Raw genomic sequence first — 26,698 nt, forward strand, 5'->3', positions numbered from 1 at the left:
CCCTCACATGTAAAGCCATGAGAGTAAACAAGATCGTTGGATTGACTTCCCCCCACCTAGCAAAACCAGACTGAAATTCCTAAGGAGACCTGTTAACCCCTCTGGTCTTCACAGGACATATCCTTACTCCCCAGAATGGCACAGAGAATGCCTTCCAATGCATATATGCACCAAAATGAACTCAAAAAAGACTTCTAAATGGATATCAGTCCATTGCTTAACTCCATATCATTTATTTAACCCACACATTTGATTTTAATGTTTCTAATCACTTATTGTGTGTCTTTTTAAATGACTCTTGAATAGCTTAAGGGATCATATTCATGTTTAGTATGTGTGTGTTTGAATCTTCTTGCTTGAAACGTTTCTGACCATCAGTTATTTGTCAAATGTATCATATTCTTGTTATAGGAATCATGACCGACTTATACCCTGCAAGAGCGGGAAAATTCGGACCACGTGCTTGATAAGATAACATATGATTTATGAATGGGTGGGACAAACAATGCAACACCCCGAGAAAAGACAATATCTAATTGGTCAAGACAACATTTGAGGTGTGGCCAAAATGGCAGTTTAAATACTCAGGACACCATCAAATTTAGCTTTTTAGCTTTGAGCTTGCGTTTAGCTTTTGCTATCAGTCATGCCGGCTTTTAGCCTGCTTTTAGTCATGCTTTGTCATCACTTTTAGCGTTCTTTGAGCGCCGTTCCAGCGTGCTTCGGCCTGCACGCCTGCTGCTACTTAGCCACGATGAGAAGAAACACCACCTAGTCTCGTCAAACTTTACTTCTGTTCTTTTACTTTAGTTTCTTTTCTTTTCCGTTTGAAAGTTCGTGTTCTGAGTTATGTTTTGTAACGCCGTGTCTCCGAGTCTGACCTCGAGTGCCCGTTCAACTTCAGCCAGCCCACAACTCCGCATCTTCAGCCAACGCCCAACCACGGGCTTCCCAAGACGTCACTTCAACGACTACTGAACTTCCAGCCAATCAGCAACTTCGGGAAACCCCCTTTTCAGCGACAACAAACGGAACCCCGTTAAACAGGCAACGCAAGTAACCTCCAGACTCACATCTGTACTGGTGTTATCTAATATGATTTTAACCTCATTGAGGAACTCAGTGCGAGGGTTAATTAAGTGATTAATGGTTGTTCATGTCTATGCAATTTCACGTATTGCTGTAAACTTGGGATTTCACATTTTCAAACTCATTCTTTCCTAACTTTGTATCTTCCTGCAACTTGTGTGAATGTGTGAGTGCGTGTGCTTATGTGTTAGATTAGTTTATATGTCTAAGATTTATCTAATAAAGCCTTATTTATATTGAAAAGAGAAGTATCTTGTGTTTTGTGCTTACAAGTTAATGTCTTAAACTGCCGATCTTGTTACTGTGCTAATTAATAGTGTTTTCACTATACTTTGGATATTAATATCCAGCGCAGATTTGATGTTAAATGGCTCGTTCAGTGAATCGCTGGCCGTTTCATTGATCAGCCGTGAAACAGTGATTCTGTTCAAATTCCCTTTAAAATTTTAAATGATTCCCTTTGAGCTAAATTGACCTGTTTCCCTTACAGCGGCTTGAAAACAACGTTCTAATGCACTGCAAACGGCGAGCGGGCATCGCTTGTAACTTCAAGCGGAGGCGTGCATTAATCCACGAGCTGCCATGCTAAAGTGCAAACTGTCAACAAACACTTCCTCATCCCATAATGCACAGCGCAGCTGACTTAGTCCAAAAATGATCAGTACTTTTTGCAGTTGGGTCTGTTCGAGGTCGGATCACGTTCTCACCACAAACGAACCGCTCCAGAGTTCGTTTGAAAGCGTACCAAGACCACCTCTTCAAGCAGGTCTCGGTACGCTTGTTTGGTCCGCCTTTGGTGCGCACCCGAGTGCGATTGCTGCTTTCACACCTGCCCAAACGAACCGCACCAAAGGGGGAAACGAACTCTGGTACGATTCAACCGAACTAAATGAGGCAGGTGTGAAAGCACCCTTAGAAATGTGTTGTTTCTCCGATCACAAATGCAGACATGGTTTTATGTTGACGCAGTTTATGTTTACACGTAAAAACACAGTATAAGTCATTATAACCCGTAATTATGTCCCCACTGGATGCAACGCATAAACACATTTCCTGACACTAAATACACATAATAATGCATTTTTAGCAACATCATATGACCCCTTTAAGTGAATGAAATGCTCTCGTTCACTGTATACATTTAATCATTCGCTGAGAGTCTTTTTGAAGCCAGTAGCCGCGTTCCATTTCAACTTTTTATGCCCTTCCTTTCCTATTTTTCCTTCGTCTTGTATGTCACTGATTATGCGCAAGTGCCCTCTGTCGGCAGCAAGGGTTGCCAGATCAAAGTACCTAAACTAAACCAATGACCCTACCCTAAATATCCAAACACAAAATATGCCCCATACCAAAAATATTTACAGTCACTATTATGCATTTTATGTATATATAAAGGGGGGTGGGGTATGAGACACAGTGCTTCTCTCTGACGTGGTTGAAAAGTAATAGCACCTTTCAGATGCTTCATATCCCAATTCCATGGGAAACTTAAAAGACTTGGCAACCCTGGCTGGCAGAACCCTTGTAATGGTTTTAAAATGAACACATGGAATTCTCTATGCAGCTGATTGTTGTCATTTTTCCTTATGAATCTGTTCTCTACACCGTTCTGTAGGCCTATAGGTATGCTTTAGATGTTATAGAAAATATAAAAGATACACATATAGAAGATAAAAGATACACATAAACAGATAGACTGTTTTTGCTTAGGATTTCTTGTCAAAACACCCTTTGCTCACATACAATTAATTATATTACTGTAAAAGCCATCTTCCCACCTTCAAATAAAAAAGTAGCCAATTAATTAGAATGTATATTTGAAAAATGTTCTGGCCTAATCAAAGTTTAGTAGCCTAGGTGCAAGTAATGACTGGTCCAATCAGCCTGTACTATAATAGCTATTACAGTTAGTGACATAACTGTTAGAGAAAGGCATATGTCTTATTTATCATCTAACATTCAAAGAGTTTATTCTGTTAATGGGTAAGAAATTCAAGCAAACCGTCGCTGAGGGGATTCAAAGCATTAAATACTCCAGCTTAGACCTCTCTTATGAGTGCATCCTGGCTATGGTTAACAGTCTTGGGTGTGACCTTTCCAGTTGTAGGGGGCAACAATGCAAGCAACATGTTGGAAGAACAGAAATAATCCCGTAATCCATTTTGCATCATGCAGTTAGAGAGGTCAGAGAGACCTTGGGCAAAATATCCAATAACATGCATGGGAAACAAGAAACTTGAAGAGAAGTGTCTGTGCTGTGCACCGCCGGACACTTTGCGGATTGCCTTCATGATGCAGTTTTGGTACACAGTGCTAAAATATTTCAATGCCACAAGCCAGAAATAGAGGCACGATATATAGACACATCAACTCATCTCATTTCATTTTTGCAGAACTCTCTTTGGCAGAGCAGCTAGATGAATTAGAAGAATTTGATATAGCAGACATAAAAGTATCTGTTGTTTCTCAGGGCTTCAAGCATGACCTCCAGTGTGCAAAAAAGCATAAAACAGTGGCAGACTAGAGTGCAGAACCAGATGTACAGCATGATGGAAGGAATGACACTGAATGTCACTGACAAATTCATCATTTATGTATTTTTTTTCTGAGACTGCTAGTTGCAAACTGTCAGGGAGAGCATTAATTTTCCAAATTGTCTTGAGTAAAAAAAAAAAAAAAAAAAATTAACTGAGCACCAGAATGTGAAAAGTGTAAGTCTCAAGTCTATCACTTATAGCTATTGTCAATTTTAATGAACTGGTGGATGGAGGAGGACAAGAAAGAAACTTCTGAATAATACATTGCTTCGTTTACCATATACATTGTTTGCTTATTGCACAATTTTCAGAACCCGCAGAGACTGTTGATAATTGCCTGTCATTTTGCTTGTTTGATGGTCTGATGGCAGGTCCCAACTAGCACTGCATTTACAGAACAGAACTGCAGAAAAAAAGAAAAAAAAGAAAGGCACTTGGAGATAAATTTAATGTTCAGTATTTCACACAATGAAGGATAAATGATGTACTTTGTTTTATCATTTTTCCAATCAAATTTGAGCAAAGTAACATGCATTACATATGTGACCCTGGACCACTAAACCAGTCATAAATAGCACAGGTATATTTGTAACAATAGCTAACAATACATTGTATGGGTCAAAATGATTGATTTTCCTTTTATGCCAAAAATCATTAGGATATTAAGTAAAGATCATGTTCCATGAAGATATTGTGTACATTTCCTACCGTAAATATATCAAAACTTAAATAATTTGGACACCTTTAAAGGCGATTTTATCAGTACTTAGATTTTTTTGTGCCCTTAGATTCCAGATTGTCAAATAGTTGTCTCAGCCAAATAGTCCATAAATCATCTGTTTATGTTACTTGTAATGCATTACCCCCAACACTGATCATAACCCTAACACATTTGTTTACGGTGATTTTATTCTGATTACATATGCCATTAGGAGGTGACAAATGGGTGTTTTTTATGAGTTATGACTTACTGAATTGATTTGTCTCAAAAAAGCATCTTATTTTACTTTATTCACTGACACCTCTCATGGCCCCGTGTTGAGAAAAATTGAGAGTGAGGTGCAGAGGCATTTCCTTCAGGCTGAAGCTTATTAACTTCACTTTTGGTTTAAGATGGCCTTTAACAGTTTCCAAAAATATAACTTTTTTTTTTTTTTTAAATACATAAGCAAGCCCAGCCCAGCTGATAAAAAGTGACACAAAGCAATACGTTACATAAAAAGGAACTAAGTAATGCAATTAATTTTTTTTTTTTTTTAATAGAGTAATGAAACATTGTAATGCATTGCTTCAAAAAAAAAAAAAATTCCCAAACACTGGACAGACTCAAGTCGTTTGGAGGCACTAAACCTAACCTAACCTCACTAGAATTTTCAGGGACCATATTCCAAATTCAGACACATTTCAAATCTTAAAAGCATTACAGACAAATTAAGTTTTTTTTAAAACTTTATACAGACCATGTGTTCAGCCTCCCTGCCAAACAGGTTGAAATTTCTCTTTAAGTAGAAGTTAAATAGTCACCTGCACTTGTTGCCAAATCTTTCTTATTCATTCACACATAATTTCACAGAACCAAACACTCCAGAGAAAACAAACTTTATTGCCTACCTCACAGGTAATCAGGAGGTTGTGCAAATGTTAACACCGAAAGGTGGATCATTTATGCTAAAACATTCTCACAGCACAAAGCACACAACACATAAAACATCATGGCTTTTGGAGCAGTTTACAGTATTGCTTTAATGTTGATCTGTGCATGCAGCCTGCATTCTGGCATGAAATACAAATTTCCATGAGAACTTTGACAGCTCTTCACACTTTAAAAGTGCACATCATTTTGAGAATGATGATGAATGTGATATGTCAGTTGGGCTTTGTACTCTTCACAGTCCCAACTATTATTGCAAACACTGAATACACATATTTCCATATCAAAAATACTACAAACAATAATGTTACCAATATGCAAATTATGTATTTTTCTTTTGATATTCATTTACAACGAGATCCCAGGTGTATGTTTATTAAAATAGTTCATTATGATGAGAGGACACAACTTTAAAAAGGTCAAAGAGTGAAAGGGTGAAGTATGTATGGCTTGTGAACATGTGAGGCTGGCCTCAGTGGTGGAATTATCCAGGTGACTCTGAATGTTCTCGAATTTGAGTCTTTTCCTCACAGGCTGTGCTGTGGGCCGGTGGCTCTGCGGTGTCTATTATAAGATCTTCTGTAGTATGGAATTAGGCACTTCAAGTGTTTCATCCCTCACCAGAACTATATCGTAAGAGTCCATGTACTTTTCTAACCGTTCCTCTATCTGTGAAATACAACAAAACCTTATCAGTGAAATCATCTAAACAACAGTCCTGTTTTGAGTAATGAGAAAAGAAATCAGATACCTTATCATTAAGAAAGCCGATTTTGAGGATGTTCTCTACGTTGGGCACACCATCTGCCATGGTGAGATCACCGAGAGAGTCTCCGAGCAGAATAATGTTTCCATTGTCCTTCAGTTGTTTGAAATACTCTGTGTTCCTCAGGGCACCGTCATGCTTGTTGTAAACATGGATCAGCTCTCCTTTAAAGCCTTTCAGAACCCCCTGCAAGACAATACAGAAGATCCTGATCATCACTGAGCTCAATTAAAGCAGTGTTTGAGAGTAATAGAAACCGGTGATATTTATAAAAGCTTTGAGACTCACATTATCATCAAAGTCCATGAAGTTGGACACAACTTTGACGTTGGTGTGGTAGACACCAGCTTGTCTGATAATTTCCTCCAGCACATCTCCCAGACCGGCGGAAAAAATGAACATAGGAACATTGTGCTGGTGCAGCCGGTCAAAGAACTGCTCGTACCCTTCCCTGTCATATGTGACCAAACACATGATAAAGATCAGACCCGGCAACATCTTTGAGAGATTAATTGTGCTTTAGGTGTAGTAAAAGGATAGCTGCTGCGATTCGAATGGAAGTTTATTTGGTATTCAGAGTGAAAGGTTGTGAAAACCTCTTGATGTGAGTGGAAATGCTTGTACCTTAGACAGACATCCGACTCTCTCACGACCTCTGGAAGTTTGTCCTTCTGCAATCTCTGTTCTACCAAAAACGTGTGAGACTTAAAATACCTGAGGAAAAAAGATCACATTTATTTAATAAGGCATTTTGAAAGATCATTTCATGTGTGTTTATTTGCATGTGTGGTCACTCACCACTCCACCATAAATGGATATTTCTCCTCCATGGTCAGATGTGGGTCAACCTCTATTGGATAATACGTCTCCTTCAGTTGAAGCAGCTGGAAAAATAACATTTTTAGCATGTAAATCATAAAATTTTATGCACTCACGTTTTACAGAAGTAAAAAGCAAAAAAAAAAAAAAAAAAAAAAAAAAACTATATACCTTCTTCCTACATTCTTCTGTCACTAGCTTGCAGTTGTCAATAATATCTGTAAAAGCCAAATGTACAGATCACTGGATATCAAAGATATATTTTAGTGTGATTTTTAAAAATGTATCAGTCAATCCAGAGTTATTAAAATGTATATCCAGACAGAACAGTTTATAGCGAAATTTGACATCCATAAATTTTAAACATTAAAAGAAAATACCCTCTTTTTATCAAAAAAAATGTTGACAGTATTTGAATAGGAAAAAAAAAAAACTCTACAAATTTAATTGCTTGTGAGAGTCTTTTATGGTGTTATACTTTTAAAATATGTTTTATTACATGCATAGTAACCCTCTTAGAATATTTTGTTTAGTGACTAAATTGTTGTGCTCTTTGTTGCGAAATAAAAAGATGATAAAAAGGGCCAATTTTTTTACTCACTATGACATGTTGGGCAACGTTTTCCATTGACAGCAAACTTGCTTAACGTCATATCAAAATCTGTGATGATCTGAAGAACAGAAGAAGAGTCAGCAGATCCAAAGTGGACACCATGGGTTATTAGACCTAGTCACAAACTAATATATCAGCATTATGAAGCAACAGTGTTGCCTGCTTTATTAAAGACTACTAATGACCGTGTTGACACTACAAGTGTGTTTTAACACTAGTAATGTGACAGCAGTTGTATGATAGACAGATGCCGTAATAAAGGGGCGGTGACGTGTTTGTACCTGCAGTTTCGATGCTCCACCTTTAATGAGACTGCAGATAATCTGCTCCACCCTCTCAGGGTCTCTGATGTGAACTGTGCTCTTCTCAAATTCTGGCATCTGCAGAAACACAAACACAGAAAGAACCAATGAGATCAAGCGGTTCATTGGCATGCTTAATTATCCCCTCCCCTCTCCTTAATGCTGTGCTGATGTCACTGCAGAGAGGGAGGAGCCAGAAGAAGGCAGACGCCGAAGTCTCTCACTAGTAAAGGAGAAAAAGATATTAGCTTGAGTCTTATGGAAGAAATCCACTGAGGCGGAAGAAAATTACTGTGATATATCACAGGTAAAACTTTAAAACAACTTACATCTTTGAGTTACAATTTTGAAATAACCAAATTATTACAGAAATATGATTTAAAAATCAAACTCATAATTATTTAAATGTTCTGTAACGCATTCTAATGTTTTGAAAACCATTTTTTTTGTATTATAATTAACGTATTCATGCTTTGACTGCAATATAAATATATCTTAGAGACTGGTTTCTGTATACAGGTTTAAAATAGGTTTGTAACTGTAATTCTGACAGTGTTGACATGTGATTTGTCACTGTGAAGGTTGAGTCCATTCTCATCTCTATTTCAAAAATACAGTGGACAACATACCCTGAGTACACTGGATGGAGGTGTGATCTACCCCACCCCATCTCATGCCTTCCAGATGGTAATCAGATCCCTCATATTTACAAGGCTGCATAAGAGAATGATTGTACAGTTTTGAAACTAATTTGAAATTTACCAAACTCTCCCAGAGAAATGATAAACAACCTATTCAAGAAATACTACAACAAACACTTATAGTCAACCACAATGACCACCGCATGAGGTACGTTTGAGTAAAACATGCCAATTTTGCAGCTCAGTTTGTTCTGATCCAAATGACAAGCATGCAAGAACATCCACACATCAAATATATGATCATAGTGAAGACAGACTTTTATCACATAATGCTGACCCCATAAACATTTACCATGTGACACGTATGTGTAAATAGCATGCAAGCATACCTTTTCCTCTTTCAGCTGTTGTGTCAAACACAGAAGAAAATGTTTCTTGTCTGTCTCACATTTATATAGTCCTGGCACATAGGGGCGTTGCCACAAAATTGATAACACCCCATAATCTAAACCCCCACAGGGAATCACATGACACAAACAGCCATTTTAAGCACACACAAACAAACAAACAAACAACACATCCAAAAAATGTGGTAATGACAGATAAAGCACATGTGCAGTTTGGAGTGTTTTTTTAACACTAAACATTAACCTTAAAAAGGAAGTCAAATAGTATATTGTGTATATACATACATAAACTAAATTATGCTGACTGAAGGACTAAGGTTATCTCTTTGAGTCTGAGTGTTTGGTATGTGTGGCTCAATGAGGTCAGGCTTTGACAACTCTACTCTGCATTGAGGTATTTCACAATGTCAGAAACAGAAATTGTAAGCAGAACTTTAATGAAGCTTCAGAGTGAAACAGTCTGCACCACTGCATTCCTTATGGTTCATGTATTTGAGAGTACTAAATATGTTCCAGCTCTCAAACTGTAACAGTCGAAGGGTTTGAGAGTCATGCTCTTACTTGCCAGTGTGCTTCTGACACAACACATTCCAGTGATGGGGAATGTCTTTAATCATCACACACTGATTGTTTCATTGTATGTCTGTTCTCTGTGTGCATTGTAATGGTGTCCCCACGCTATCAAAGGTCAAACCTGAAATATATTGTTACTGAATCAATCAACTGGCACTTATTAAAGACACAAAAGTGATTCAGTCAAAGAACAGTGAGTGATTTTCTCTTTGTCTTTTGTTGCTTGATAAACATGCTTTTACTAATGCATGGATTTAATATAGTGAGTCTTACACACATCCAATTTTCACTGTTTGCATTAATCTGAAAGTTTTAGAAACTTAATTTCACAGAATATAGTTTATCAGATAATTCTAAATAGAATATTAGTTACAACTCTTATAAATATTACCGATCATCACAGTACTGTACCAAAGATATTTATGGCTCTTACAAGCAGGTTGCACTCTGCTGTTCCATTTTCAATGAAAATTCCTTGATTTGTTCGTGATGAGCAGTGTCTGAAATGTTGACTGCTCCAAGGTGGACTTGTTGACATTCATGGAGCTGTTGAATGAGGTATCTTCATAGATATATATGGTCACAGCACTGTTTATGAGTCTTAAAAACCAGAAATGAATTAGCATTTTTGAAATTCTGGTTCCATTGTCCCAAGTCAATGCTGTTGTTTTTTTTAATGGCTGCAACATGGTCTGTGGTTAAATACATCTTATAAATGAAATACATCTGTAATACCCCACTTGTAATTTTTTTAAGCATTTACTGTACGTGTCTTGAAAAAGGCTGCTGGTTAAATAGTACTATTAGAGCTTACTTTCTGCAGTGATCTCAAAACCAATGAAAAAATCCTGGTTACTTTTTTTGATGAGGAAACCAGGGTGATGCTGACTTAGGCTGATGACACAGGGCAACTTTGAGCAATGTAACCAGGTGAAACACAGGGCCCACGACCGATCTAAAGTATCTAGATAGAAATTTGTTACCCATTCTTAATGGGAAAGTGCCCAAGCAACACTGCTCAAAAAAGGTGCCCTGTGTTCACCAGCCTTAAAAATCATCCCTGCGACATTCTATAGTGCAGGGTCTATATTCTATAGTGCAACATTTGAGTTCAGGAGGTAAAAATCCGATTTTCTCCATAACTGTATTGATTTTGAACAATAAATTAACCATCCAAAACAGGCCTACTGTGAGCTACTTGGTTGTTAATGGTATATGCTTTTGATTAAAGCCATCGGCCTGAATTATTAGGGCCCGAGCACCGATGGTGTGAGGACCCTCTTGTATCTGCTTTGTTTATTAGGGCTCAAGCCTGGAGGGCGAGAGCCCTATTGTTTTCCTTAGGATTATTTGTTATTATTATTATTATATATTTTATTATTATTATTATTTTTTTTTTTTTTCCAACGTCTCGGGGGCTTTTGGGGCCCTTAACATACTCGAAAACTCTTGAAAATTGGCACACACATTGGAACCTGCGGCCATTAGGGCCGGGCAGAGACTGATACACGGGCGTGGCACAGGGGCTCTACAGCGCCCCCTGGAATATGGAGGGCCATATATCATACATACTTGCACGTAGACGTATGAAACTCGGTACACATATAGATCTCATCAAGCCAAACAACTTTCGTTCTGCATGTCATAGGCTCTGCCCAACAGGAAGTTGGCTATTTAGGGTTTAGTATTTTTATTTTTCGTCAAAGTTGTGGGGGCTTTTGGGGCCCTTAACATGCTCAAAAACTCTTGAAAATTTGCACACGCCTTAGAATCTGTGGCCATTAGGAGGCTGCAGAGGCTGAGACCCGGGCGTGGCACAGGGGCTCTACGGCGCCCCCTGGAACACAGTCAGAACATGTTGATGTATAGTTCAAACATACTTGCACGTATTCATATGAAACTCAGTAAACATATAGATCTCATTGTGCCGAACAACTTTCGTATTGCATGTCATAGGCTCCGCCCAACAGGAAGTCAGCTATTTAGAGCTATGTAAAAAGTGCATGCTCTGGAATTTGATATACTTGTCATAGGTTTTTTACCCGATTGCCACCAAACTTGGTCAACATGATCTCAAGACATTGGGGATGCAAAATTGCCAGGGGATTTTTGATATCTCGAATGGTTTGCTTGTGGCGAGGCGTTGAAATTATGGTGAGAAATGAGAAACAGGAAGTGTCTAATAACATCCACATACATTTCCTGATTTTAATTAAACTTCATCAATTTGTTCGTTGTATGATGCCGATCGCATATATGTGACTATTAGGAGTCAAAGTTATAGCGCCACCAACTGGCAGCAGTAAGTGTGTCATTTTCAAAATGCCTTGTATTCAGCATCTTATTTTTACTCAATTTGCTTCAAACTTCATCAGAATAATGTCAAAATACGGCCCATTTAAAACTGTTGAGGGGATATTGATATCTAATATAGTGTTGCCATGGCAACATATCAAACTGGAATATTTTTCTGTATAATATATTCTGATTTTGAGGCAGATAACATGCTTAGAATTTCATGAAACTCAGAACACATATCAGTATTAATGATAGCTAGACACTGGCAAAAGGTCATAAAAGGGCGTGGAGGAGGCACTCTATAGCGCCACCTTTTGTCAAAAGTGGGGGGCTTAGTTTTAGCTACAGACACCAAACTCGGTACATATATTGTTCTTATTAAGACGGACAACTTTCTAATTTACAGTCATTAGCTACGACCAACAGGAAGTCGGCTATTTTGATTTGAATATGGATTTTTGGCTCTGTGTGAGGAGTGTGCTCTGTGTGCTGAGACTTTCATTGTCTGAGAGAAAATGCGCCTCTACAGGAGCAATTCCCGGGACTGAGAGGGAGGAGTCTCGCTTAGTTTCATTTTTAAATCGGTTAAAAATACAACTAAATAAATCAATTTAATTCACACTGACAAGCTAAACCAACATATCTTATTATTAGCGGGTCAGGGCTTATTAATAATTGATGTCTGGCGACAGAGAACAGAGAGATAGACGAGAGATATGTCACCGCTCCGAACAGCGCGTGCAGTCTCAACGAGCTCACAACAAACGAGTTTATTCTTGTTTAAGACCTTTTAAAAATAAAATATTACGGCGATTGCACACAACCCGCCAATTAGAACACACCAAGAGCTAAATTCAGATGTTTGTGAGCTGTTAACATGTTAAAATGAAATATTTGCTGCAGCCTGTCTGACAACGCGAGACTTCTGAACACTTGAAGGGAAAAAAAGTGTACATACAGAAACTACAGCCTTTTACATTAAAACACAGCGGCGAATCAACAAAAAACAATTAGAAGAACATATTATAGAGATGAAAATGGTTGTTTATGAGTGCTTGTGAGATTTTCTTTGTCTAAGGGCTGAACATCAGATCGATTGCTCTGCGCTCCAGAACACGGTGATGGTTTTTTCTGCGGCGAGAACGGACAAATAAATACACATTTAATTCACACTGACAAGCTGAACCAACATATGTTATTATTACCGGCTCAGATCTCATTAATAAATGATGTCTGGCCAGAACAGTGAGAAAGACCAGAGAGAAATCATCGCTGCATCAGCGCGTGCAGTCTCACGAGCTCACAATAAAAGCATTTTTATATTTTTAAGAGCTTTTTAAAATAAAATATTACCGCGATTGCACACAATCCACCCATTAGAACACAACAAGAGCTAAATTCAGGTATTTGTGAGCTGTTTGATTGTGAAAATTGAAAGACTATTTGACAGCGCGAGACTGTCTAAGGGCAGAATAACACCGATCTCTCGAGCTCCAGAGGACGCTGATTCTGGCAAGAACGAACAAATCAAGAACAAGGTTATTTCAAAATACATAATAGGTTGGCGAATATAAACGAAAACAGTCACGTGAACATAAACAGTTGAGAAATAAATCTGAAGTGTATCATGATACTGGATTTGAATATTAAAGTGACTGCATTTACCAGCTGCTTTCTGTCTTTAATTTTAATCTATAAAAACAGAAAATCATTCGTCTTGGCTGCTTTTTTTGTATGTATTCGTGTATTTATTATTATTATTATTATTATTTTTTTTTTTTTGCTCTAACAAGAATTAATCTATATTTAATTAAATTAAATTTCTGCATCTAAACACCTATAAACCTAAAACATGCTCTATTAAACTATTGTTAGCTATTTCTTTATCGTCCAGTTTAACTGGTGTACACACTTTTATTTTCATAATAAATTTGTTTTTTTTTAGATAATAGACAGTTACAGTGGTCTATAATAAATATTAACAGGTTTTGTTCAAGCTGCTTAAAATGTTTGAAGTAGGCTCATTTTTTTAAATGTAAATCCTAAAAAACAAAAAAAAACAAAAAAAAAAAAAAAACAAACAAACAAAAAAATAAATAAAACCGGGAAACAGCCATATTTACGAAAAGGTGCTTAACCTATAGAAAAATAAAACTATGAATTAAATTAGTGTTTAATTTTTAGTAATGACCATTTTTGTTGTCTAAAAACCTTCTTCTTTACAATACAGAATAACGATTGTCAATAGTAAATATTATGAAAACAATAACTGTTGTATTTTTCATCATTATATAGTTTATGTATTATATTTGTAAAAACAAAACAAATTTGGCAAATCACATAGTAATCATTCAACACTGCTTAAAAATGTAAGTTGAAAATTAAACTCATGATTAAGCATGAAATAAGATACAGAATCAGTAAATTCGATTTTAATGTCGGTATATTATCAGTAAACTAATCATTAAATATTTATAATCAATCAAAAAATATTGGCCCCTTTCATAATGTTGTTCAAAAATGAAGGGCACAATGCTAATGTTGTCCACTCGATGGCGCCACAGGACAGCAAATACTTCAAGATCTGTTCAAAGACTTGAAAATGTTTCATTTATGTAAATAATCAAAAATGTATATACATTCATTCTTTTTTCATAAACTTTAATAAAGCCCAATATAGTAATTTTGCAAAAACTATCATCTCCGAAATACCATTACGTTTTTATCTTATTTTAATAGTATTGACAACATATTTCTCAAGTTATCACGCATTACTGAAAAAGTGAAGAAGGGACAGTATATTTGTTATCTATTTTCATGTTGTGCGTATAATAATTTACTTGAAAAGAGACACGTCCATTGTTTAACTGCATCATCTACACAAACCAATGTGCTTGGACCTCTAATAATCACCTTGACTTAAACCACATTGTTTCCAGTTACCTTCTGTGTCTTTGGCCACAACGCTTCAGTGACAGGAATGTGAAATAGCAAACAGGGGAACAAATAAAAGGCATGACTTTATTTGCATCCAGCTAGCCAACTCTCTTACAGGTGTTCCACAGCCAAGACTTTTATTAGAATAGAAAATAGCAAGGGTTTGAATAAATAGTTTATTAATCATTTAATTTCACTTTCTTAATGAATATTGTTCTGTGTATGTGATTTCAAAGTCTTGATGCTTCAGATTAACCTGTTAATTGCCATATCCCTTAAAACCTGAGTGCCAGAGGATTACTGTAAATGCATGTGCCCGCTGGGCACAGTTTACCTGATGCCACCGGGGTGGCGTTTGCGCTGATGGCTTGGGCCCGCCATCGCTGCTTGCAGCTATTTATTTCTTCTTCTTCTTATTCTTCTTCTTCTTCTTCAAAATGAATCGCATTTTTGAGGGCCTAAACATGCTCGAAAAGTCCTGAAACTTTGCACACGCGTCAGACCTGGTGAAAATTACGTCTGATATAGGTTTCAGAAGAGGGTGTGGCAAAATGGCTCGACAGCGCCACCTATCGTAAAAAAATCAACAGCCCTCGAGCTGTGTTTCACGTACATGCACGAAAATTGGCACACATATGTAAAGCATCAGTACCTACAAAAAAGACTCTTGGAGCAATATCCGAAACCCAACAGGAAGTTGGTTATTTTTAATTTTATGAGCAAATTTTGCATCATTTTTGTCATTTGCATGCCTTGTATTTTAACGAACTCCTCCTAGAGATTTGATCAGATCAACACCAAATTTTGTATGTCTAATCTTAAGGCCTTTGCGATGTTAAATTGTGAAGATCTTGAGTTTTTGTTGAAGGGTGTGTCCGTGGCGGCCTGATGAATTTCGATGATTCGCCATGAAAAATGAAGTTGCTATAACTCAGACATACAATGTCCAATCTGCCACAAACTTCACATGTTTGATAAGACTCCTGACCTGAACAGATTGATATGCCCATATTCAGTTATAGTCATAGCGCCATCTACTGGCAACAGGAAGTGACATATTTTACACTGTAACAAACTACCCCGAGAAATTTTATGACATCAATTTTTTTATTTTTTCAGTCACTCTATTCTAAAGGCCTGTGCGATGTTAAATTGTGAAGATCTTGAGTTTTCGTTAAAGGGCGTGTCCATGGCGCCGTCACAAAGTTCGATGTTTCGCCATGGGAATAAAAGTTATTGTAACTCAGGCATATAATGTCCGATCTTGCCCAAACTTCACATGTTCGATAAGAGTCCTGGCCTGAACACATCTGAAGGCCAATATTCCATTGGGTGTGGCAAAATGCCTCAATAGCGCCACCTATACATTTTCAACGGAGTGCGCCTCGAGCTACGTTTCACGTACATGTACAAAAATTGGTACACATATGTAACACACCAATACCTACAAAAAAGTCTCTTGGTACGAAATTCGAATCCCAACAGGAAGTCAGTTATTTTGAATTTTCTCTGCAAAATTTGTGTCGTTTTTGCCATTTTCAGGGGTTGTACTTTAACGAACTCCTCCTAGAGATTTATTCAGATCAAGCACCAAACTTTGTCTGTGTAATCTAAAGGCCTTTGCGATGTTAAATTGTGAAGATCTTGAGGTTTTGTTTAAGGGCGTGTCTGTGGCAGCCTTACAAATTTCGATGTTTCACCATGAGAAAGGAAGTTGCTATAACTCAGACAAACAATGTCCAATCTGCCCCAAACTTTACATGTTTGAGAAGACTCCTGACCTGAATATATCTACATGCCAATATTCAGATATCGCTATAGCGCCACCTGCTGGCAACAGGAAGTGACATGTTTTATGCCGTAACAAACTACTCCTAGATATTTTATGACATTTTATAATTTTTTTTGGTCAGTCTAATCTAAAGGCCTTTGCGATGTTAAATTGTGAACATCTTGAGGTTTCATTAAAGGGTGTGGCCATGGCGCCATGACAAAGTTTGATGTCTCGCCATGGGAATAGAAGTTGTTGTAACTCAGGCATAAGATGTCCGATCTTCCGCAAACTTCACATGTTCGAAAAGAGTCTTGGCCTGAACACATCTGAAGGTCATTATTTCACTATAATCATAGCGCCACCTGCTGGCAACAGGAAATGGCTTGTTTTGCACTAACTTAAACATGCAATGTCCAATCTGCACCTAACTTCAAATAATTTGGAAAGAGTCATGGCCTGAAGATATCTAAAGGCCAATATTCAGTTATAATCATAGCGCCACCTGTTGTCAATAGGACACCTCATGCCTTATACTAACGTCAAACATTCCATGTCCAATCTGCACTAAATTTCATATGCTTGATAAAAGTGCTGGACTGAAGAAATGTACATGCCGAAATCCAGTTATAGTCATAGCGCCACCAGCTGGCAGCTGGAAGATTGGGACATATAAATGACTTTGATATATTTCTCTTATATTTACCACATTAAACGCATATATCTTGCCGTTCGCTGTTTTACAAAAGCCACCCGGTGGCGGTGAGCCCGGGTGCGAGGGCCCGTTCATCGCTGCTTGCAGCTTTAATTAAAACTTATCTTTCAAATCACTTTCAAAAGCGAAATGCCTAACGTTAGTGAAAAACTAGCATGATTGATTCTACGGAGAAATCTCCACCAACCCGAAAACCAAAACAAAGCAAATCATGAGAAAAAAACGCCTCACTAAGCTCTCAAACTAACTGAATGTTTACGTAAAAAAGAGGCTTACTTTTGTATAAACAATCAAATTTTATGAATCAACAATTGTATATCCATCAATCGTTTTAATTTTATTGTGATCATTTTGCATTCTGGCATCCCCCTCATCGAAGACTTAAGGTACACCGTCTCGTCTTTTAGTCAATTTTTCAAATCATTTTTCGCTTGACATCAAAGTGTTTAATGTTGCATTTTACCTCATATCTGGACGGGTTGATTTGGTTCATTATTTCTAAAGGAAAACAATATTTCTGGTACTAAAGCCGCTGAAAAAATGGATGAGGAGAGCGCTGTTGCACCAAAAGTTACCATGACAACCAGCTCCTTTCTTGCAACATACATTTAAAGCAATACATTTACAAAATAGTGTCGTAATTACTGTACGGTTACCATACTAAAGGAACCTTTTTTTTTTCTTTTTTTTTTAAGTATGGCATTAAGGCTATAGTGAATAATATTGCTATCTAATGTCATTCGATAACAACCAAGCAATAAAAAAATAATAATAATGTCTTCATAAATGCCAATACAAATATTTTAGATAAAAAGAACACGTGGGATGTTCGACTGAAAGGGACATTATACAATACATGAAGATGATATTGTATTTACTCTCTGAAGATGATATTCTGTGTATTCTGAATAAACAGTGCTCAAGAGTGCTGAATGACCTCTAACGTTACATCCCACAGGCCTATACGTGGACAGTGACGTGACAGTACTGGCGCGCGCCGGGGCCCACTTCAGCGCGAGCGTTTTCGTTTTATTCGACGAAGACAGCTGTCAACTTCTGGAGCTCGACGATCAGGAACGTTCACATTTTATGCGCTACACGCTCGCAGGGTGAACAGGGTGTGAAAGCCATTACAGATATGGAAAATATGTGCGCTCACCATTTCGATTATCTTGGTTTTCTTTCCCGCTCTCTGTTTCTTGGTGAAAATGTACTGAGCGAACACGACTCCGCCGAACAGCGCGCATACAGTAACGCTCGCCATCGCGCCGACTTTAACCACCGCGTTTCTGTCCATGTCCGCTCTCCGGTTAAAAACAAATCTTGTCGCGCAGAGACTACGTTAACGGGAAGTGTCGGAACGGTACATAACCACCCTACGCCCTACTATCTATTTCCGCGCTATGTAGTATGTATCATGTCCACTGTTAGAACTGTCGGCATACATAGAATTCCCGGATGATGCACTACGCTTGTCCAAATGTGAAGTATGCAAGAAGACTACATAGCAGTCTATACACCACAATGCAATGCGCTCGACTGGACACCATTGCCTCCAGAGGGCGCTCTTTCTTTTTTTCTGTTTTGTTTTACTGCATGCTTATTATTCTAGAAATATTATTAGTACCTGACATACCAAACTGATATTCACCCCTTTCGATATGAAATGATTAAATGAAAATAACTTTATTTTAGCTTCTTAATTCTGGGCCATAGTTGTTAGTTGTAGTTGGTAGCTGTTGTAAATCTACAAGCAGAACAAAATTGTTTTCTGGATTAATATTCATTTGATAAAATTTTATCAAAAAACAAAAAAAAACAATAGGCCTACAAACAGTTCTTCCAGACAGTTAAGATAACAAAAAACACAATAATGATAATAATAATAATAATAATATATATATATATATATATATATATATATATATATATATATATATATATATATATATATATATATATATATATATATAAAGCGCAAGGTTGGGGGTTCGATTCCCCCGGGAACACATGATAGGTAAAAATTGATAGCCTGAATGCACTGTAAGTCGCTTTGGATAAAAGCGGCTGCTAAATGCATAAATTTAATTTAAATTTAAATATATATATATATATATATATATATATATATATATATATATATATATATATATATATATATATATATATATATATATATATATTAAACTGGCACTTCAGATTGGGGAACATAAATTTACTATTAACTAAGTTTCGCTCAGTAAACGTATTAATAGTAAGCAAGTTGGTAAGCTGTTTAGGTATTGGGTCATGTATAATAAGGCAGTAAGCTATGTGCTTTATAATTTACTAATAAGCAGCCAATATGCTAGTAATATGTTATACTAAAAAGCAGCTACTTAATAGTGAATAGTGTTCCCTAATCTAAACAAAAAAGCTTTTCTATTTTAAGGTTTTAAAACTCTTATAAATAAGTCATAATTCACTCAATTACACAAGTAGGCTATATAATTTTTTCAATGTTCAACCTATATAATAAAGATAATATAAGCAGCTAAATATGAAGTATGAAGACTCGGGTTACACTTTATTTTAAGGTGTCCTTGTTACAGTGTAATTAAACATTTAAGTAGCCTACTGAGTAATATTAATTAACTGCATGTACTTACGGTTAGGATTAAGGGCTTGTTTTAGGGTTATTTGCATGCAATTATGCATAATTAATTGTTATTATAAAATTAAGTACATGGAACATGTAACAAGGACACCTTAAAATAAAGCGTTCCCCAGATTTGTTTATATCGCAAGGCTATCTGCATTTCCTTGCAGGTGTTCTGCACTCATTTGACAGCAGGTGTCGCGGTTCACTCCGAACAGTCAAATATTTTCCAAAAGCAATTGTTTTCATTCGCTTCTACGCTTTAAAATCTATTTCACAGTTCAGTAAAGACAAAAGAGTGGATTTGTTATTTGCTTCGTTTATCAAGACCATAGTGCAAGCCAGATCATCTTACGTTCTCGTAGGAAAAACAAACAGACCTTCGAAGGTCGTGTTCAAACGATTGTTTGTGTGCCACTCCCCATTACGGAAGAGGGTGGAGATTACAAATCCGCACATTTAAGCATCAGTTTATCCGGTTTTGGGCTATCTTCAAGAAGAAATCGCTCTTTTACAATGAATTTCCAGGGATACGGTGCACCGGCTGCGGGCGGGGTATGATTGATCAGTTTTCTGTGAATTATATGAATTAATTCGCTGTACATGAACGTTTTAAACAGAACGTTTGGTAAAGCCTGATGTTAAACAATCTTGCGCGTAGTCTAACACAGTGTGACCATGAGCTTGTTTAATGTTGTTTAAGGTGCCACAGGGTGAATAATATTAGGCGATGGCTACAATCTTTATCTTACAGTGAGCGCTGTAAAGGAAAAGTGTTAGTATGTTTTGTGGCGTTTAAAGCTCTCCTAGGTTGGTATAATAAATAAAATATGGCATATATTTGTTGCTGGTTTGCCTGCCTCTGGTTTACAAAACACACCTGGTTTTAATCAGCAGATTAGTACAGTGACCCTTGACCAATACTGGGTGTGTCAGATAAATACACGACTGTAGGCCAAGGTTTTTTGTGCTGTGTATTTTACAGTATTATTTGCATGATGTAAACTCAGAGCTTGTCTTCAGTCTTAAAGGTATCCTTCACCCAAAAAAGAAAATTATGTCATCATTTACTCACCCTTGAGATGTTCAAAAGAAGATATTTTTAGGAATGTTGGCAACCAAACCGTTGCTGGTACTTGACTTCCATATTTTTTATACTTTAGGTTCATTGAGTTTCAGTCATGTTCAGGGTTATTTAACCACAACCAAAAAAAAGTTAAAAAAAAATTCAGTGTAAAAATGCGGTGACAGTGAACAGTGATTTAAGTTTTACAGGATGGCATATTGAACACCTATCGTAAACTGATTTAAAATAATGTATTTAAAAAATAAGAAGAAACAAAGCTGTTTATAAAACACACATATGTAATGCACTACATATAGTGACTTCTGGGAATGACCTTTTACTGTTTGTCAACTTTTTTTTAATACAGTCACACAGTAAATCATTGCTGTAACTTGCTAAAAAACTAATTTGACTGCATGTTACAGTAAAGTAATGTGATGTTAAACCATTTACAGAGTTTCAAACAAATAAGCAGGTTTTTACTGTACCAGTTTTGCAGTTTTTGTGTGTGTGTGTATGCAAAATGCAAAAGGTATACAAATTAAACTTATAGCAGAAATATGCATTTAAAATTAAGAATGTGCCTCTCCCTATTACCACCATTTCTAATGGCACTAAAATCCGCTCCTTCCCCCTCCTTCTGTAGTATCCAGGTGGATTCCCTGGACAGCAGCAGGACCCTCTGTATGGATACTTCACTGCCGTCGCTGGTCAAGTAAGAGGGTGTTTCATTTGCTCTTCAAAAGTTATTGCATAGAAGCTCTGCTGAGATTCCATAGATTAGCCTGTACACCTCAGTTTAAATTCATTACATGCTACTTCTTGTTTCATTCTGCTAAACAACCATGAATGCATTTGTCTCTAATATGAAATATAATAGAGTTATTGATAAATCTAGGTATATGTTTTTGTCTAGGATGGCCAGATATCTGCAGAGGAACTTCAGGCTTGTTTGACTCAGGCCAACTTCTCTGGTGGCTACAGACGTAAGAATGTTTGTCTTAAGATAATTGTAAGCTGAAAGTATTTGCAGATTTATAACTTTGCAGGTTTGTAACAATCTTTCTTTGTCTTGCAGCTTTCAACATTGAGACATGTAGACTGATGATCAGCATGCTTGATGTATCCTTCTCACTCACACTGAAGACATTTCAGACACACCGTATAGTTTCAGGCGTATTATGATTTTCTAACACTGAACGTGATGCAAAATTTAATCCAATTCAGACGGTCAAGGTGTAATAATATGTAAAATTTATTAAAAAGAATATAGAGAACAGAAACCACAAATCATAACTTGGAAATAACGTTCTGGATAATAATAATAACAACCTTCAAATATAGAAAATGTAAATCCAATGTTAGTACATTTTTAATAACAATCAATTTATGATGGATTGAACCCAACCAGTATTAATCAAAACATTAATACAATTGTAATTAAAACATAAACAATTATTCTGTTCGAATCAAAAGTAGCAAAATATTAATATTAAAATATTAAAGTATCAGAGTATCAAAGTATCTGAATTTCAAGGTATCTGAATTTGAATAAAAACCTGTAAGAGTTCTAAGTCTGAGTCTAAGAGTTGTCGAGTGAAGCCAAAGAAGAGGAAGTGAGCTGAAAAGATAGAGAGACCAGAGTCTCAGAAAGTCAAAACCCTATTCTATTTTGCAGAGTCTATCTTATATACTGTTGTTCTAGACATAAGTTGTCATCTGGCTATCACTAATAACACCTGACCTTTAAGAATAGTCTAGTCAATGTCTCGATTTTGGACTTCTTCCTCTTTTAGATTCAAAGTATCATACTGATAATTCTAAGAAATATTGATACAAAAGAACAATACATATAGTTCAACTTCATATGCAAAACAGACTCAGCTGACTACGCAGTTAGAAATACTGTGAAATTGCATATGAAATATACCATAAAGTTTACCAAAAACATTTTTGAATATAAAAATGAAACCTATTAATATATATATATGAGACATGAAATATAATTTTTTTAACTTTTGAAATGAAACTTATCATTATGAATAGAACACATTCTGAGTATGTGACTTCTCAGAATCTCTCAACAACACTTGGGTTTAATTTAAATACATAGACTTCTTCTCAGAATCTCTATCACCATGTAGATTTCTTAGAATCTCCACACACCAGAACGTATTCAACTTTACTACTATGCCAACCCTGGTTCTAAATGAATTGTGGCCTTTTCTTGAAATTTTTTTTCCATAACTTAGCCTTTTATCAGAGAGACATGTCTTGCTCAATGGGTTTCAATGAGTTTAAGGAGTTGTGGGCAGTGCTCAGCGGCTGGAAGCAGCACTTCATGAGCATTGACAGGGACATGAGTGGCACAGTTGACCCACAAGAAATGAGCCAAGCTGTTTCCTCTATGGGTAAAATTTCTTATGAGATGTTAATTTGGGCACCAATTCTCACCATTAACTAACTATTAAACTCCCTATTTGCTGCTTATTAATATTTAGTAAGGTAGTTGTTAAGTTTAGGTATGGGGCAGGATTAAGGGAACTAAAATAAGGTCATGTAGAATAAGACAATATGAACAGCCAAATGCTAAATATTTGCATGCTACAAAGCAACTGGTAATAGTGAGAATTGGTCCCTAAACTAAAGTGTTACCAATAATTTGACTTCAATCCATATTCTTTGAGCTGATCGGAGAGCATTTGAAAAGCAGTGACAATGCAGCCAAGTCATGCTCTAAATGATCGTATAGAAAATCTATGGTAACGGTATTTTCGTAAAGACTTTAGTTAATGTGTGATAAGGTTATGATGTCTGAATACATCAGCCCAATTTTTTATTCAACTGCTAGATCCGAGCTTTTCCTTTAGCAGGGATGTGGATAAATGAATAAAAAGACAGAATGGAAAATCTGTAGGGCTTTTAATTTGTGTTTACTGACAAGAAAAAAAAAACTGTATGGATGCAGTTTGATTTCCATCTGGCTAATTAGTGGCAAGAGGTTTAAATAGAATGTGAATGTTTTTGAAGGTCATGGTGTGTCATGTTTGCAGGGTACAGACTGAGTCCCCAGGCCATGAACTGCGTAATTAAGCGTTACAGCTCTAATGGGAAGATCTCATTTGATGATTATGTCGCTTGCTGTGTCAAACTTAGGAGCTTGACTGGTAAGTATGAAAAATCGTAATGATTTTTTGTCTCCTTAAATGGAGCCTTCCATTAAGTGAACTATTTGCTTGAATTATGCCTGTTCCACATACTGTGTTAGTGTTCTGTTTAACAGATGAAATTAAGTTATTTACTCTGAATGTTTTCTTAAATAATGGAAATAAAAATGTTTTTTGGGAGGGGGTATTGATAACTGAATAGAAGGACAACACTTAAATAGAGCGTAAACCTGCAGAGTGTTGACTGTTTCAAACATTTTTCTGATTTCCTGTTGTTAGTGCTGAAATAATCTGAAATTACACATATACAGTGCAATCTGGGACAAATTTTTATTTACTTATTTTACACACTTTGGAAATGTATTGTCATCTCCACACTTCCAACCAACAAGTGACAGCTCTCTGGAATGGTTTATATGTTTTTTTTTTAATAGTTTTTAAAACTTATTTCTTCAGGGCCGAAAAGTTTACGTGTTCCAGATTACCCCATTGATAATTTGACTTTCACCAGCATTGTTTAAATAAGCCTAAGTGATTGATTAAATAAATTGACTGAACTAATGAAGTTAAAAATTTTAATGTTTTTTTCTGTAAAACTGTCTCATGATCAGATGTGTTCAGAAAGAGGGACCAGGCACAGCAGGGAGTAGCGACATTTCAATATGATGATGTAAGTCCTCAAAACATTACAGAACATAATATAATGAAGAAAAACTGTTACTTAGGGCAAGAGAATGTAATTTTTTTTTTTTTTTTTTTTCAAAATAATTTCAGTGCAATGTAATCTGTAAATCAACATGCGATAGTTCAAATAAAACAAAAGACTAAATAGTTAAATAATCTTCAGAATCATTGGACAAAGACTAATAGTGGGCCTCAATTACAATAGTAACTCACTGGATGGGGGACCACAGAAAGACTTTCCTGATGTGATATAATCATGTTAAAGCTCCATACTAATAATATGCTGTTGGTAGGAATAAAACTTTGCAAGGCTCAAATTTATACATTATTCACCAACTCTTCTTAATTGTTTATGTGGTCCCTAAACAGGTCATTAAAACCACTAAAAATTCATGCATGTGCAAAATGCGGTGTGCAAAATGGACTGGTTTGCTGGTGGGAGTTTGAGGGACAAAGCATTTTATGAAAAGGATGTGGTCTGTGAATGTGGTGGGGAAAATGGTTCCCACAGAGCATAGTCCACAGATACTGCTGTTGTACACAGTATGGGAAAAAAGTACACTCATTATTGAGAAAAATAATAATAATAACAATAATTTGTCAAATATCAAATAGGTAAGATTGCAAATGAGTGAGGAATCACATTATTTAAAACATACTGTTCATGCAGATGTTAAATTGAATTGATGGTTTTAAAATGCATTTATAATGTAAGCCTCTAATATGTGAATTTATACAGTATATAAAATTATAGTGTTGTAATTTAATTTAAACATTACTCACCCAGCAACAGTTAATTGTTTAGGTGGTCCTTTAAAATAACACAGTGGCATAGTCCTGTGCCCTGAGACCCTAATTGTGCTGCTTTGCAAAATTACATGACTTGGTAGGGGAATTGTTTGATTTATTAATGTTAATATTTATTGAACATTGATGTCATTTATCCTATTGCGGCTGCCATTGTTTTATTTAAAACATTATAAAAATTAATTACTTTTGATTATCTGCCATTAGGTAATGTAGATGTGTAAAATGATTCCATTTAAAGGTCTTACTGGTATAGATTAATTTCTGTTTTTGCATCTCTTTTCACAGTTCATCCAGTGCACCATGAGCATCTGAGAGAAGCCTCTGGGTTCATGCAAAGATCCACAAATAGAAAAATGTATACATTAGTTTTCATTTTTATAACTTTTATACTCAGTTTACTTACATGTGCTTACATGTCGTACTTTGACAATATTGTAGTACTTAATATTAAACATGCATTTAAACAATATTGTTTGCAATTGCACTGTTGCATTATTCATATGACTAAGTACGGAATGCCTCTACACCAATTACATTTATAGTCTATCCACTCAAAATTTTACATATTTCATATCAAGTTATTATATCAAAATGGCTATACAGAAATTCATGATATTAATGTTTATAATATCCTAATGCCTTACAGTTGCAGATTAGAGCGGCAGTATATTATAGTATAGCACCATAACCAGCATCCCACCTCTGGAGTCTTTTCAGCGTATATGCCGCCAATTCATTTGTCTTAATGTCTTAATTTGACACGGTCAGTAATAAATACTTTGTCAATGCGAGGCGTGCTAAACTTAAGACCCATGTGTGAGTGCTGTTAACTGGAAATAAAATGTTATATTATATGTCACCAAAGAATTCTTGAAACTTGTGTCTACTCTACTTTTTGACTTTTTGAAATGTTAGTGAGATCTTTTTGAGTATATTTTCATTTACACTCAAATAATGTATGTGTATGTATGGTTTATGGTTTGTGGTTTAATAGTAGGAGTTTGAGGGACAAAACATTTCAAAGAAAATGTGGTCAGTATATGCAGTAGTGCACCGAAACCTGCTGTTGTATACAGTGTGAAATTAAGAAAATAGCACTCATTATTGAGAAGTTTTCACTTGGAAATCAAAGAGATGAGATTGCAAATAAGTAAAGAATTATACAAGTTATAATACAAGCCTCTAATATGTGAGTTATAATTTAGACATTTTAG

At 36.1% G+C, this 26,698-nt stretch overlaps 2 protein-coding genes across 5 annotated transcripts; one reads left to right on the forward strand and one right to left on the reverse strand.

Annotated features, from left to right (window-relative positions):
- Positions 1-5,209: 5,209 nt before the first annotated feature.
- LOC109106480 (cytosolic 5'-nucleotidase 3-like) lies at positions 5,210-18,578 on the reverse strand. 4 transcript variants are annotated; one of them, XM_042740334.1, is made up of 9 exons: positions 18,279-18,578; positions 7,757-7,855; positions 7,464-7,533; positions 7,034-7,080; positions 6,842-6,927; positions 6,668-6,757; positions 6,332-6,494; positions 6,029-6,229; positions 5,210-5,946 (listed from the first exon to the last, which is right to left on the reverse strand). In XM_042740334.1, the coding sequence occupies exons 1-9, from the start codon at positions 18,414-18,416 to the stop codon at positions 5,845-5,847; spliced, it is 996 nt and encodes a 331-aa protein (XP_042596268.1). In that variant the 5' UTR covers positions 18,417-18,578; the 3' UTR covers positions 5,210-5,844. The 4 variants fall into 4 exon arrangements, with proteins under 4 accessions (XP_042596268.1, XP_042596269.1, XP_042596270.1 ...); XM_042740335.1 differs by lacking the exon at positions 18,279-18,578 and adding an exon at positions 17,583-17,702; XM_042740336.1 differs by lacking the exon at positions 18,279-18,578 and adding an exon at positions 8,808-8,867.
- Positions 18,579-20,104: 1,526 nt separating this feature from the next.
- On the forward strand, positions 20,105-26,360 carry LOC109105851 (sorcin). Its single transcript, XM_019119140.2, has 8 exons — positions 20,105-20,312; positions 21,470-21,538; positions 21,740-21,809; positions 21,902-21,945; positions 23,087-23,234; positions 23,877-23,990; positions 24,602-24,660; positions 25,770-26,360. The coding sequence occupies exons 1-8, from the start codon at positions 20,274-20,276 to the stop codon at positions 25,794-25,796; spliced, it is 570 nt and encodes a 189-aa protein (XP_018974685.1). The 5' UTR covers positions 20,105-20,273; the 3' UTR covers positions 25,797-26,360.
- Positions 26,361-26,698: the final 338 nt, after the last annotated feature.

Source organism: Cyprinus carpio, chromosome B16 (genome assembly GCF_018340385.1).
Source record: "Cyprinus carpio isolate SPL01 chromosome B16, ASM1834038v1, whole genome shotgun sequence".
NCBI lineage: Eukaryota > Metazoa > Chordata > Actinopteri > Cypriniformes > Cyprinidae > Cyprinus > Cyprinus carpio.